The sequence below is a fragment of the Xyrauchen texanus genome, chromosome 8, assembly GCF_025860055.1.
Source record: "Xyrauchen texanus isolate HMW12.3.18 chromosome 8, RBS_HiC_50CHRs, whole genome shotgun sequence".
Lineage (NCBI taxonomy): Eukaryota > Metazoa > Chordata > Actinopteri > Cypriniformes > Catostomidae > Xyrauchen > Xyrauchen texanus.
The window spans coordinates 1,047,636-1,059,860 of record NC_068283.1 but is presented as its reverse complement, the minus strand read 5'-3'; the positions used below and the strand labels follow the sequence as shown (position 1 = coordinate 1,059,860).

General features: G+C 41.2%; 1 protein-coding gene across 2 annotated transcripts in view; it reads left to right on the top strand.

Moving 5' to 3' along the window:
- The window catches only part of LOC127647475 (voltage-dependent calcium channel gamma-5 subunit-like), a 28,299-nt gene extending 16,531 nt beyond the window's left edge, over window positions 1–11,768 (top strand). The window contains exons 4-8 of one of the 2 annotated variants that reach the window (XR_007971065.1): window positions 6,939–7,025; window positions 8,315–8,455; window positions 8,531–8,676; window positions 9,069–10,624; window positions 10,711–11,768. Coding sequence is in view for 1 of the 2 variants with exons in the window: in XM_052131739.1 (XP_051987699.1) it covers window positions 6,939–7,025; window positions 8,315–8,455; window positions 8,531–8,676; window positions 9,069–9,326 (632 nt within the window). In the remaining variant the exon portion in view is untranslated. Of the gene's footprint in view, window positions 1–6,938; window positions 7,026–8,314; window positions 8,456–8,530; window positions 8,677–9,068 lie in introns of both variants that reach the window. The other variant, XM_052131739.1, reaches the window with a different exon arrangement.
- Window positions 11,769–12,225: the final 457 nt, after the last annotated feature.

Below are 12,225 nucleotides of genomic sequence, written 5' to 3'. Positions count from 1 at the left end.
TTAATATTTAATGTTTATTAAATATTTATTGCTAGAATAATAAATATTGAAAATGAATCACATAGTCATGGTTTTAGACTGAATTCAGATATGTAAATCATTTTGGTGATAGGGTATACAAAACTCCAAAGCCTTATAAAAAATACATGTAAAATAAAAAAGCTCACTATAGTTTAATCTTGTAATACTTTATTATTGTAAAAAAAAGCTCAAACCCTATTTTTTTACCCTATCATTAGAAAGTGCCTTATGTCACTATTCTAAACGTGTCTTCTGCCAGTCAACTGAGTTCATTCCAATAGACTTCACACAGTAAAAAGGTTTATTGGTTTTCTGCCATTATTTCAGGCTGGTCAGGCATTCTGGACTGATTACAGAGGTTTCCACCGTATCGCGGAGTCTCTCATCTCCTCCCATGACGTTGTCATGGCAATAGTTGTTAGGGAGCAATATTTCCTGGATGTGTTTAATGATGTCTCTGTCTTCTGCTGTATTGAGAAGGTTTAGCCATGTGAGGTTGGATGTCTTGTTATATTTTAAATGACACGTTGAGCTCACACTCTTCTGAATTGTCAAACAAACCCCCCACACACACACACACTTCAGCCTCTGTAAAGGAATGCGCTATGTGTGAAGATGTGGGTGAGTGCTTGGACCGGGTTTGATCCAAATCCAGCCTGTAAAACAGAGCGTGACATGAGCAGATGTGAGCCGTCATTGCAGCTGCACAGGGACGGGCTTGTGGACCATGATTACACTTCTGCATTTAAACACCGAACACGTTCTGAGGTCCAAGACTATTTCTTATTTACTGTGAGAGTGTTGTGTTTCTGTGGGAGTGATAGTGTGTAAATGTGTTGTAGAAAGTGTAATGCTGACATCATGATCTGTAGGTCTCACTGTCACGACCTCAGTCTGACAGCCCTTTCTGTTGTTTTAATAAATATAATTTATTTCACTCATTCCTGCGCTTTGGTCCTTCTTCTTGCTAACATACCGTGACACTCACTGCAATGCAAACTCTGCTTCTGAAAAGACAAAATGAGAGTGTAATTCAAAGGAAAATACCAGATCACTTTAAAGGAATAGATGTGTAATATGTACTCTGATGTGTAAGGTCTGCTGAACATTCATTACCATTCACTTACATTTTGAGGACCTACACAGCTGAGATATTCTTCTAAAAAACTTTTTTTCTGTTCAGCAAAAGAAAGAAAGTCTGACACATCTGGGATGGCATGAGGGTGAGTAAATTATGAGAGAATTTTCATTTTTGGGTGAACTTTTCCATTAATATCTCTGTTGCTCTACGGTACAAAAGCAATGAGAAAGGCTATGGAGCAAGGCAGTGCATCAGGATTAACGTTAACAAGGCTGTCAATAAATATACATTTGAAATTAAATTAATATGATGCATCAAAAAAAATGCTTTTGGAGCATCTCACTTTGGTTGCGTCTCAGCTTCTAGCCATTTTGCACAATAAAGGCCAGATATTAAGACATTTTAGGACAAGATAAATGTAGACTGAAACTTCCCGATACCCCTGTATTCTATTGTTCTCTGTCCAGCTGTCTTCGAACACAAAAATATGTCCTGTGTAAAAGTATAATTTTGTATTACCCACTCTGTGTGGGTGGCGAGATCAGGTGCTGATCTGTGCAGACTGCCCCCTGCTGATTGTGAAGAAAAAAAATATGAAGGCAGTACTTCAAGCTTGAATTGCTCCGATGGTAGGAAAAATCCTTATTCTGGAATTTCTATATGGCTCAGGAGGTAATATTTTGTAATGCGCTGTTTTTTTTATATAATTTACTTCAATAAATTTACTCATTAAATCGATAGCCGTAGTTGAAATACAAACTGTTTTGATAGTACTACACAACATTATACTGTATGTGTTAGCTGAAGATTAGTGTAATTAAAGTGCTTACTGAATTCAACTCCAGTCATGACTATGTAAAGCAGTGGCGGAACAAGCAAAGCACAAACCTTTGTATTTGGTATCTGCAATGTTGCTTCCAAAAGCTACACAAACTGCTACACAAATGGGTATATTTATAAATAAAAATAATTAATTAAGCACAAAACTTGCAACAAAGTCAATCTATCCAATTCTGAAATCTTAAACAAATAGCTTATGTTAGAATGCAAGTGTATCTCCGAGTCGCCGAAAAATCTGTGCTCAACAGTGTCAGTGGTGCTTTTATATTTCATACACTGTTAATCACATACATCATCATTTCAAATATTGGCTGTTTGCTGCAAAGTCCCACTAATTTTAGAGCTCAACCAATCATCATTTATAGAAGCCAGGCTTCCAGACGGGATAAGAATACACTGATTGAAAGCTCATTGTCCAGTAAACTATCAGAAAACTATCCAGTAAAGTTTCCAGTGTAAATAGTGCTCATGATGCTCTTGTACTCCCAGAAAGCCAAGGCATGGTTGTCTCACCGCAACTGGAGATCTGTGAGGACTGCCCAAGGGAGACGCGGGTCCGCTCGCAAGAAAATACGCACAGGGGGAAAAGTCCACGTGGGAGCCCGTCCTGTGGAGCACCTATTCCAGTACAGGGTAAATTGAGTAACCGCATTGGTCTTGGTCGGCGAATTCCTCAGCTGACTAGGGAGGAGTCATCCAGGGAGCCAAGATCATGAGATCTCCTGGGGTAAAGGCACACTGTATTACCTCAGCGGAGGGAAAGGGTGCTATGTGCAAGCGGTCCACCTGGTCAGTTTGTCAGCGTGTACCGAGTTCTACCGGCTCAGACCTGAGAAAACACGGAACGAAACCGACTCAACCCTGAGAGTGTAAAATCTCGCAAAGGCATTGGGTGCTGCCCAATCCGCTGCTCTGCATATGCCTGCTATTGAAGTGCCCCTGGCCAGTGCCCAAGAGGACATAACACTTCTTGTTGAGTGTGCTCGGACCCGCAGGGGGGGGGGGGAGGTACAGCTAGGTGCGATAGGCGTAATGGAAATCCTCTCTTTGGAGACAGCATTCCCTTTCCACTGTCCACCAAAGCAGACAAAGAGCTGCTCAGAATATCTAAAGCTCTGCATGCGGTCCAGGTAGATACACAAAGCACATACCAAAGGGGCTGGGCACAGCAACGAAGGGGCTCCTCCCGGTGCAGCGCTTGCTGGTTCACTACCTGGTCCCTAAAGGGAGTGGTAGGAATCTTGGGCATGTAGCCCGGTCACGGTCTTAGGATCACGTGAGTGCCTGCCGGACCGAACTCCAGGCAGGTGTCGCTGACAGAGAACGCTTGCAGGTCCTCAACCCTTTTGAAGGAAGCAAGCGCGATCGGGAGAGCTGTCTTGAAGGAGAGGGCCCTGAGCCTGACTGATTCTAGTGGCTTGAAGGCCCAAGAGGACCACTGAGAGATCCCAGGAGGGGAACAGGCTCAGCCGGGAGGGTCAGCTGGGAAGTCTTACCCAAAGACTTGCTGTCTACTGTGTCGTGGTGGGCCGCGATAGCAGCTACATAGACCTTCAAGGTGGAGGGGGACAGCGGGAACACCAATTTGCGAACATGCGCCACTTCAGGGCGTAAAGTTGCCTGGTAGAAGGGGCTCTGGCTTGGTTGATCGTGTCTACGACAGCAGGTGGTAGATCAGGTAGATCTTCCGCATCCCAACCAAGGGCCAGACATGGAGGTTCCAGAGGTCTGGGTGCGGATGCCAGAGCGTGCCCCGTCCCTGAGAAAGAAGGTCCTTCCTCAGGGGGATTGCCAGGGAGGGGCTATCGTGAGGAGTATGAGATCCGAGAACCAAGTCCAAGTGGGCCAATAGGCAGTCCCCCAGACAGGAGGGATGCAAACCGTAGAAAGGGTCGATGTCGAGGCAATACGTGGAAGAACGCGTCCTTCGGGTCTACTGCTGAGAACCAATCTAGATGCCGGACGCAAGTTAGAATGTGTCTTTGGATGAGTATTTTGAACAGGAGTTTGTGCAAAGCCCGGTTGAAAACGTGCAAGTCCAAGATCGGTCGTAAGCCGCCGCCTTTCTTGGGTATGATGAAGTAAGGGCTGTAGAGACCCTTCTTCATCTTGATTGGAGGGACAGACTCTATCGCGTCTTTGAGCAAAATGGTCGCGATTTCCGCATGCAGGGACATGGCATGTTCGCCGTGTACTGTGGAAATGCGGGGGCTCGTGAAGGGGGACAGGGGCCTGGCAAAGTGAATTGTGTATCCGAGTCAGATGCTGAGAAATGACTCGAAGCACTTACCTTGCTCCGCACACCCGGCGGGGGGCGGGTTAGTGACTGAGGAGGAGGTTCTACGGAGACGTCCAGGTGGGGCTAGAGGCGAGAGGTCTGCGTCCAATGTAACGGGACTGTTAAGGCAGAGTGCCGTGAGAATGGCATTTGCGGGCCAGGTGACCCAGAGACAAAGGGAATTGCTCTTTTATTGAGAATGTGGGTACCGCAGCCCGAAGGGGGTGCTGCAAAGTAAGTTAACTCAACTGAAAATTATCCTCCCAGCCCGGGGGATGGAGTGGTCTGCTTACCAACTCCGGAGCAAACATCTTGGTCCCTGGGTTGTCTGTCTCAGGAACGCTTGGGAGCCTTCCGGGTCCTCGAAGGGGTTCGTGAGACGGGGGCGTGCGCCACCTGCGGGGTGCTCGATGCTGGGGCTGAGAGCTGGGCCTGAGTTGAGGCGAAGCTGTGTGTTTCTTCTGCTTTTTCACCGCTGAGAACTGCTGGGCGAAGTCCTCTACAGTGTCGCCAAAAAGGCCAAACTGGGAGACAGGTGCGTCGAGGAAGTGTGTTTTGTCCACTTCGTGCATCTCGACCATGTTCAGCCACAGTTGTTGTTCCTTAACCACGAGAGTGGCCATCGCCTGCCCGAGTGACCGCGCTGTGACCTTCGTGGCCCTGAGGGCGAGGTCGGTCGCTGATTGCAGTTCCTGCAGCACGTTAGGATCAAACCTCGAGCCCGGACAGAAGTCAACGAGCGTGTCGGGGGCAGGGTGGTTCGCGTCCGCTGCCATCCCTAAATCGCCTCCATCACCAGCTGGGTCGTGCACAATCCCATGGAAAGAAGGAGCGACGAGATGAGAACATGAGCCATCAATAACTCTTTTAGAGAAATAACTCTTAACTGCACTGTCGAAGCGCCCAGGAGCAAAGCTGCACTGCCGTGCAGAGAAGGAGAAAGCCGCTGATATGCACCGTAGATCCAACAGCAATTGCTCAGAGATGGGAGGAACAGTGTGTGACTCACAGCTTGCTGCATACACAACCAGTCAGCTCCGATTTTCTGAGACCGGTGTTAGACATAATTTAGCGCAGGTGTAAGCGCCCTTACAGCTTTTCTCTCCCGGACGGGCGCTTGACCACGCCCCCGCTGCCACACAAGGCTTGTAATAAAACATTTGCAGTAAACAGTAGCCTACCAAGAAAGTCATTGGTCACTATCTTCCTCGTCCTGTGCACTGAAACCACTGAAGTCATCTCCTTCGATTGTCGGAGTTGAATAGCCTCAGATTTAGTTGTCTTTTGCACTGAGTCAATTCCTCACGCTGCTGTTTCCAACGTCTTATCATCGACTCATTAAGACCAAGCTCCCGTGCAGCAGCTCTGTTTCCTTTTCCAACAGCCAGATCAATCGCCTTCAACTTGAAAGCAGCATCATATGCATTTCTCCATGTCTTTGCCATGGTGAGGGTGACAAAATGACTACCGTAATCAGAATGATGGGAAGTTTGAGCGCTTCGATTTAATCTAAACAGTAAACAAAAAAGTTGTTTTGACCTTAACTCGTTCGGCAATTTCATTGGTCTAATGAAAGCTTCACGCGCCAAAAACTGAGCACGTCACAGAATGTTTTTTTATTTATTTTTTTTATAAAATTTGAAAGCGGGAAAAATCCATATATTAGCCGCGTCATTGTGTAAGCCGCGAGGTTCAAAGCGTGGGAAAAAAGTTGCGGCTTATAGTCCGGAAATTACGGTAATTGAATTAGATTATTAGGACATAAATTAAACTCATCATTGCTGGATTTCTTTTGGAATTTTAGAGGAAGCTGGGTAATTTTACAGTAATTGCCACTAGTGTAAAGTTTGAAAAACTGTAACTTACATGACTCTCTGGAATACTCTTATTGGTCAATAATGACATCCAGCAGTCAAATATTTCTGAATAATGAATGCACATCCTTGGATAATGTGATGTTTCGCCGGGTATTCTGAATCACCTTTCTGACTTCTCATGTCACTATGTGATCTCTAGTAAGCTAATATAAAAAATTCTACTCAAATCAATTTTAATTAATTTATTTACAGTATTTGGCAAGTAATCTTGTAATAACAACAACAGAACTCTGAACAGAACTGTTTTTAGAGATTCCGCGGTCTCTTCTCACATAACAGCATGATTTCAACTCAAATCAATATTTGATGTACATTTATTTATTTCATTGGTAACAATGTAATAAACGGGATGTTCTTCAGAACTGTAAAATACATAACAATTTTTGTACAAAAGAATTAATATAAGCACCTTTAACAGAAATACAAGTTTGTTTTTACAATTCTGTCTACAGCTTCATTTGCACTGATCCCGGAACTTTCCTTTGATTATTCTTTTTTGTCACACTTTTCTCCTTTGTTAAAGGCCCCAGTAATCTCACATGTGTCTCCTCTAGAGTTGTAAATCTAAACAATGTCTCAGACAATCAGAGATCTACATTATAATTTCTCATCAAATTCTTCCAAGACCAAATGATCTGAGCAATGCATTCATTTGATCTGTACTCGATATACTGTAGCCTACACTGCTCTACTGTGTTTCAACAGTTGCCTCATTTGTCTATATTATTTATTAATCCTAAGTAATTTTGTTGAGAAATATCCAAAATAAACCTGATACTGTATGTAAAATAAACGTAACTGAGAACTCAATGTACTCTCCTGTGGTCTGTCTCTGTGTCAGGTGAGGAGACGGGCCGTTGTTTCACGATCGAGTATGTGATGCCCATGAGTGTTCAGCTGACCAGTGAATCCACCATCAGTGTACTGAGTAAGTGATTTTACACCTGTGAAGTCAAATCATTGTAAATACTCAAACGGTTTTGCAAAATCTTGGTCTAATATCCAGTTGAATCAAACAAGACTGATTTGAAATGCTATTCATGGGCAGAACTTCATTAACAGTCACTAAAACATGCCACACAAATAGAGCTGTTCAGTTGGCTAGTCCTAAAACCTAGAAGATAAGTTTTCAAACCATAATTTTGTAAAATACTTAGGCCTGTGGTTAATATTTCTAGAAGAGATTTTCATATTTTGTTTTAAAACGTACATACCTCAAGTTGAGTTGTACCTCAAACATGAATCAAGCACTAATTGCTGAACATTAGAAATGCCTAAAAATGTATAAATAAGAACTACAGCAGTCTTCTGATTCATGAAGCACAATCTTACATATTTATGGTAGTTGTAATCCTTATTTAGCCAGTATTAGCAATGTATTAGCAACTTACAGTATTAGCCAGTAGCCTATTAGCAATGTAAAATACTAGCAACATAGCTATGTCATTGTACAGTGTTAGCAATTTTCTGTATAGTATTAGCAATGAAAAGTATTAGCAACTTACAGTGTTAACAATGTACCGTATTAGCAACTTATGGCATTGTATAGTGTAAGCAATTAACTGCACAATATTAGCAAATTACAGTATTAGCAATGTACAGTATTAGCAACACAAAGTATTAGCTAGGGTGCATCTCAATCAGCTCCGTAGTTCAGTAGTCCAGTAGGCTAACAACAATATTAGCAACATAAAGAATTAGCACATTACTGTATTACCAATGCATAATGTACAGTATTAACAACTTAGCATATTAGCAACATTAGCAATTTACAGTGTTTTCTAGTATTAGCAACATACTTTATTGGCAATGTACACAGTATTAACAACTTAGAATATTAGTAACAAAGAATTAGCAAATTACAGTATTAGCTAGTTAGTTTATTAGCAACATACTGCAGTATTAGCAACTTAGAATATTACCAAATTACAGTATTAGAAACATACTGTAGCAACATACAGTATTACCAACTTGTGTCTGGTTGAAATTTTGGTTCCCCTTATTGACACCCTTTTAAGCCATTTCAGTGTAAATACATAAATAATGACAACATAAATCAAATGTCATCAAAAGGCTGAAAATATTGAGATCAATAAGTGTACATTTGAGTACATTATACAGTGAACCTTGTTTATGTGAAGCAAACATAACTATTTAGTTTTTTCTGTATTATATCAAATCAAAAGCTCTTTTTCCCTTTGTGATGTGTATTTTCAGAGATGATCCGCTCGGCGACACCGTTCCCGCTGGTCAGTTTGTTCTTCATGTTCATTGGTTTTGTGCTCAGTAATATCGGACACATTCGGCCTCACCACACCATACTGGCCTTCATCTCTGGAATCTTCTTCATACTGTCAGGTATTCTTCCTCCTGGTTCATTCTAATGTATGTGATGTTTTTCATGAGGGAGACTGATATTTCTCCATCACTCAGGTCTGTCTCTGGTGGTGGGTTTGGTTCTCTACATCTCCAGTATCAATGATGAGATGTTGAATCGGACTAAGAGTAATGAGGTGTATTTCAGTTATAAGTACGGCTGGTCCTTTGCATTTGCTGCCATCTCCTTCCTGCTCACTGAGGTAAACAGCTATCTGTCTCTCTATCACCATAACTGCTATATATTTTGCCTTATGTTTCTTCATGTTTTTTTTCTAGTGAAATGCTTCATTTTTCTGTTTATTTTATTTTCCTCACACATTTCTTTAATGAATTCTGCAATCACCTTGAGTGATTTGGGTTAACAAATGTGGTTTGCATGGTTTATTAATGAAAAATTAACCATAATTGGGTGATCTCAATCAATTTACTGTATATCCCACTGTCTATAACTGGGCACATTTGTGTTTACAACTTTCCTAATATATTTATTGAACCCTTAACACTATTGTTAACCTTACTACTGTTGTTTTTCTGCCCAAGCACTGGTGTTTCTTTTATGAAATGCACTAGTTTTCCTTTGCTGTATGTTCAGAGTGCAGGTGTGATGTCTGTGTACCTGTTCATGAAGCGTTACACAGCAGAGGAGATGTATCAACCTCATCCCACCTTTTACCACCCGCGCCTCAGCAACTGCTCGGATCACTCGGGTCAGTTCCTACATCCTGATGCCTGGACGCGCATACGCAGCCCCTCAGACATATCCAGTGATGCCTCGCTGCAAATGAACGCCAGCTACCCCGCACTGCTCAAGTGCCCTGAATATGACCAGGTGTCTTCCTCGCCATGCTGAACAACAGGACGGGTGTACGGATAGATGGATGGACTGTATGCTGTATGCTGTGGATGGATGAATGGATGAATGGATGGACAGTAGTAAGCGATGGATGATGGATTGATTGGGATGGATGGATGGATGGTGTGGAATATTTTTATCAAGTTAAATATAAATTAATGAAGTGTAATCAAACGTAAATATAGCCAGTTATATCTACGTTAAATATATACATTGTTTCTGTTGGTCATATGTGTTTTTTGTGTATGTGAGTGGCTCAGCAAAATGTCTGGGAATGGAATGTCGGACGTACATGGACACTCACACATAAATGGCTTGCAGATGTTTCCTATTTACTTCTGTTGAAGCTAAAGAAGATAAATGATGAGGCCCCTCTTAGTAAAGTGTTTTTACATAGTGTGAAAATTGCTCACAGGATGTAACTGAAGCCTTCTGGTTTAAAGATAAAGAAGATTGGTTGGGGCCACAAAGATCTTTTTCTGCTGAAAACATGATACAAACAGGATAAGGGTTATTTTAGCCACGCCTTGTGAGACCTATGTAAGAGGGTGCAAACTCAAGACATGTTAGTTGTTCTGGAGGCAACTCGGCTTTATGGTCTGACAATAAAGTCTATTCTTCTGAAATCAAATACTTTCTTTGAGAGTGAGTTTTTCACAAAGTGGGCAGAAACCACAACAAATGGCACCCCAGATGGGACGGAACAGGGCAGAGTGACCACAGCAGCACGTTGACTGGCCAGGCAACACAATAAACGGTGGCCACCGAAAAAAGGTAAGCAATTTGCTTATTAATTTTGTGTTGCTTGTCAGTTTACCTGTGGTGGTAAGAACACTCTAAAAGCTCTTCCAAATTTAAATAAGGAAAATAAAATAAATAGAGGGTTTTTGATTCCAGAAGAAATAATTGCATGCAATGATCTATGTTCTACTGTTAAGTGGGCCTTGATGGATAACAGTTAAAAATATATATATATATTCCACATAGGTTGAGGAATTGAAAGTGTTTGTGTGTGTGTATAAATCCTGTAGGAACGGGTCACTCAAGAAGAGTGTGTGTGTATAAATCCTGCAGGTGCAGGTCACTCAAGAAGAGTGTGTGTGTATAAACCCTGTAGGAACGGGTCACTCAAGAAGAGTGTATGTGTATAAATCCTGCAGGTGCAGGTCACTCAAGAAGAGTGTGTGTGTATAAACCCTGTAGGAACGGGTCACTCAAGAAGAGTGTATGTGTATAAATCCTGCAGGTGCAGGTCACTCAAGAAGAGTGTGTGTGTATAAACCCTGTAGGAACGGGTCACTCAAGAAGAGTGTGTGTGTATAAATCCTGCAGGTGCAGGTCACTCAAGAAGAGTGTGTGTGTATAAACCCTGTAGGAACAGGTCACTCAAGAAGAGTGTATGTGTATAAATCCTGCAGGTGCAGGTCACTCAAGAAGAGTGTGTGTGTGTGTGTGTGTGTGTGTGTGTGTGTGTGTGTGTGTGTGTATAAACCCTGTAGGAACGGGTCACTCAAGAAGAGTGTATGTGTATAAATCCTGCAGGTGCAGGTCACTCAAGAAGAGTGGTAGAATAGCTGCGTTCTAGAATTATTTTGTGTTATTGTGAGCTCTGTGTTTATAAAGGCCTTGTGTGTGTACTAAGTGTGACATTTCTGTGGTTGTGAATGTATGAGAGTCTGTGTTTTAAAGTGTGTGTATGGAAGTGTATGACTGAGTACAAATATAAGCCCAATACAGGAATTGAGATGTCTGATGAATCTTTAAACAATATAAGGAACACAGAGTGGATGTTATATGAGCCCTAAAAAATAAAAGGGACAGGATAAATGGAGTACATGTTGTCTAATAAAGAAGATTTGTCTATTATATGTTGAATGGATGTTGGGAATGAAAGCCTGTCTCATGACACTTTGGAAAGGAATTTCCTTGGTTAACAGAAATCTTGGCTTTGTTGGTTGTTTGACAAATTTACAAAGTTGCAACATTTTTTAATCCAGATAGAAAAACTCAGTCTTTAATGCAAAACTAACGAAGAGAATATATGCAAATTATAGCAAAGAAAATCTATTTAGACCTATTTTCAATCTTCCATCAATAATTTTGAACCTAGAAGCAAAAGAGTAATACAGTGTAAATTAACAATAGGGAAAATAATAAAAACTGTAAGACAACATGGCTGTAAAAATGTGCATGGAAGAGAAAAATTAACTGTTGGTTGGCAGAACAAGATTTAGTCATGGGCTGTTCTATTCAGGAAACACAGGAAGCCTGGTGTAAGATTAGATCAACTGAGAAAAAGCAATTGTTGACTGGTCATAACTCCTAACCTGACTGAAGCAAAGACAAGTATTTAACTTCATACAAAATCATTTACGTTGAATCATTTACAAAAACATACATACGGTTAAGTGATATAACTGTGGTTATAAGTTCATTTCATAGAGACAAGTAAGAATATTAAAATAATATAGTACTTGAATTTCATTTGGGAAATTACATTATCTGAAAAAAAAAAAAAAAACTTTGACTCCAGTGTTTTGCAATAAACTAAATTCAACTAAGTAAGTGGATGTTAAACAAAGGTTGTATTAAAGATAAGTGTTGTCATAATACATAAGGTATAATTATGGCAGCCACTGCTGTGGACATATTAGGATTAAAATATCCATTGTGTAAAGAACTTCTAGATAAACTCTCAAACAAATGGCAAAAAAGAACCAAAGATTTGATGACAAAATGGCCAAAGGAAGGGACATTTGATGTATCCTTGTGAGAGGAAATGGAAACATTGATAAAAAACTACAAAACTAAAGATAAGAGTAAAAAAAAAAGAGAGAGGAAAAAAGAGAAAGGGAGAGAGAAGTGCTAGCATTGTTCAAAGCAGAAGGAGAAAATT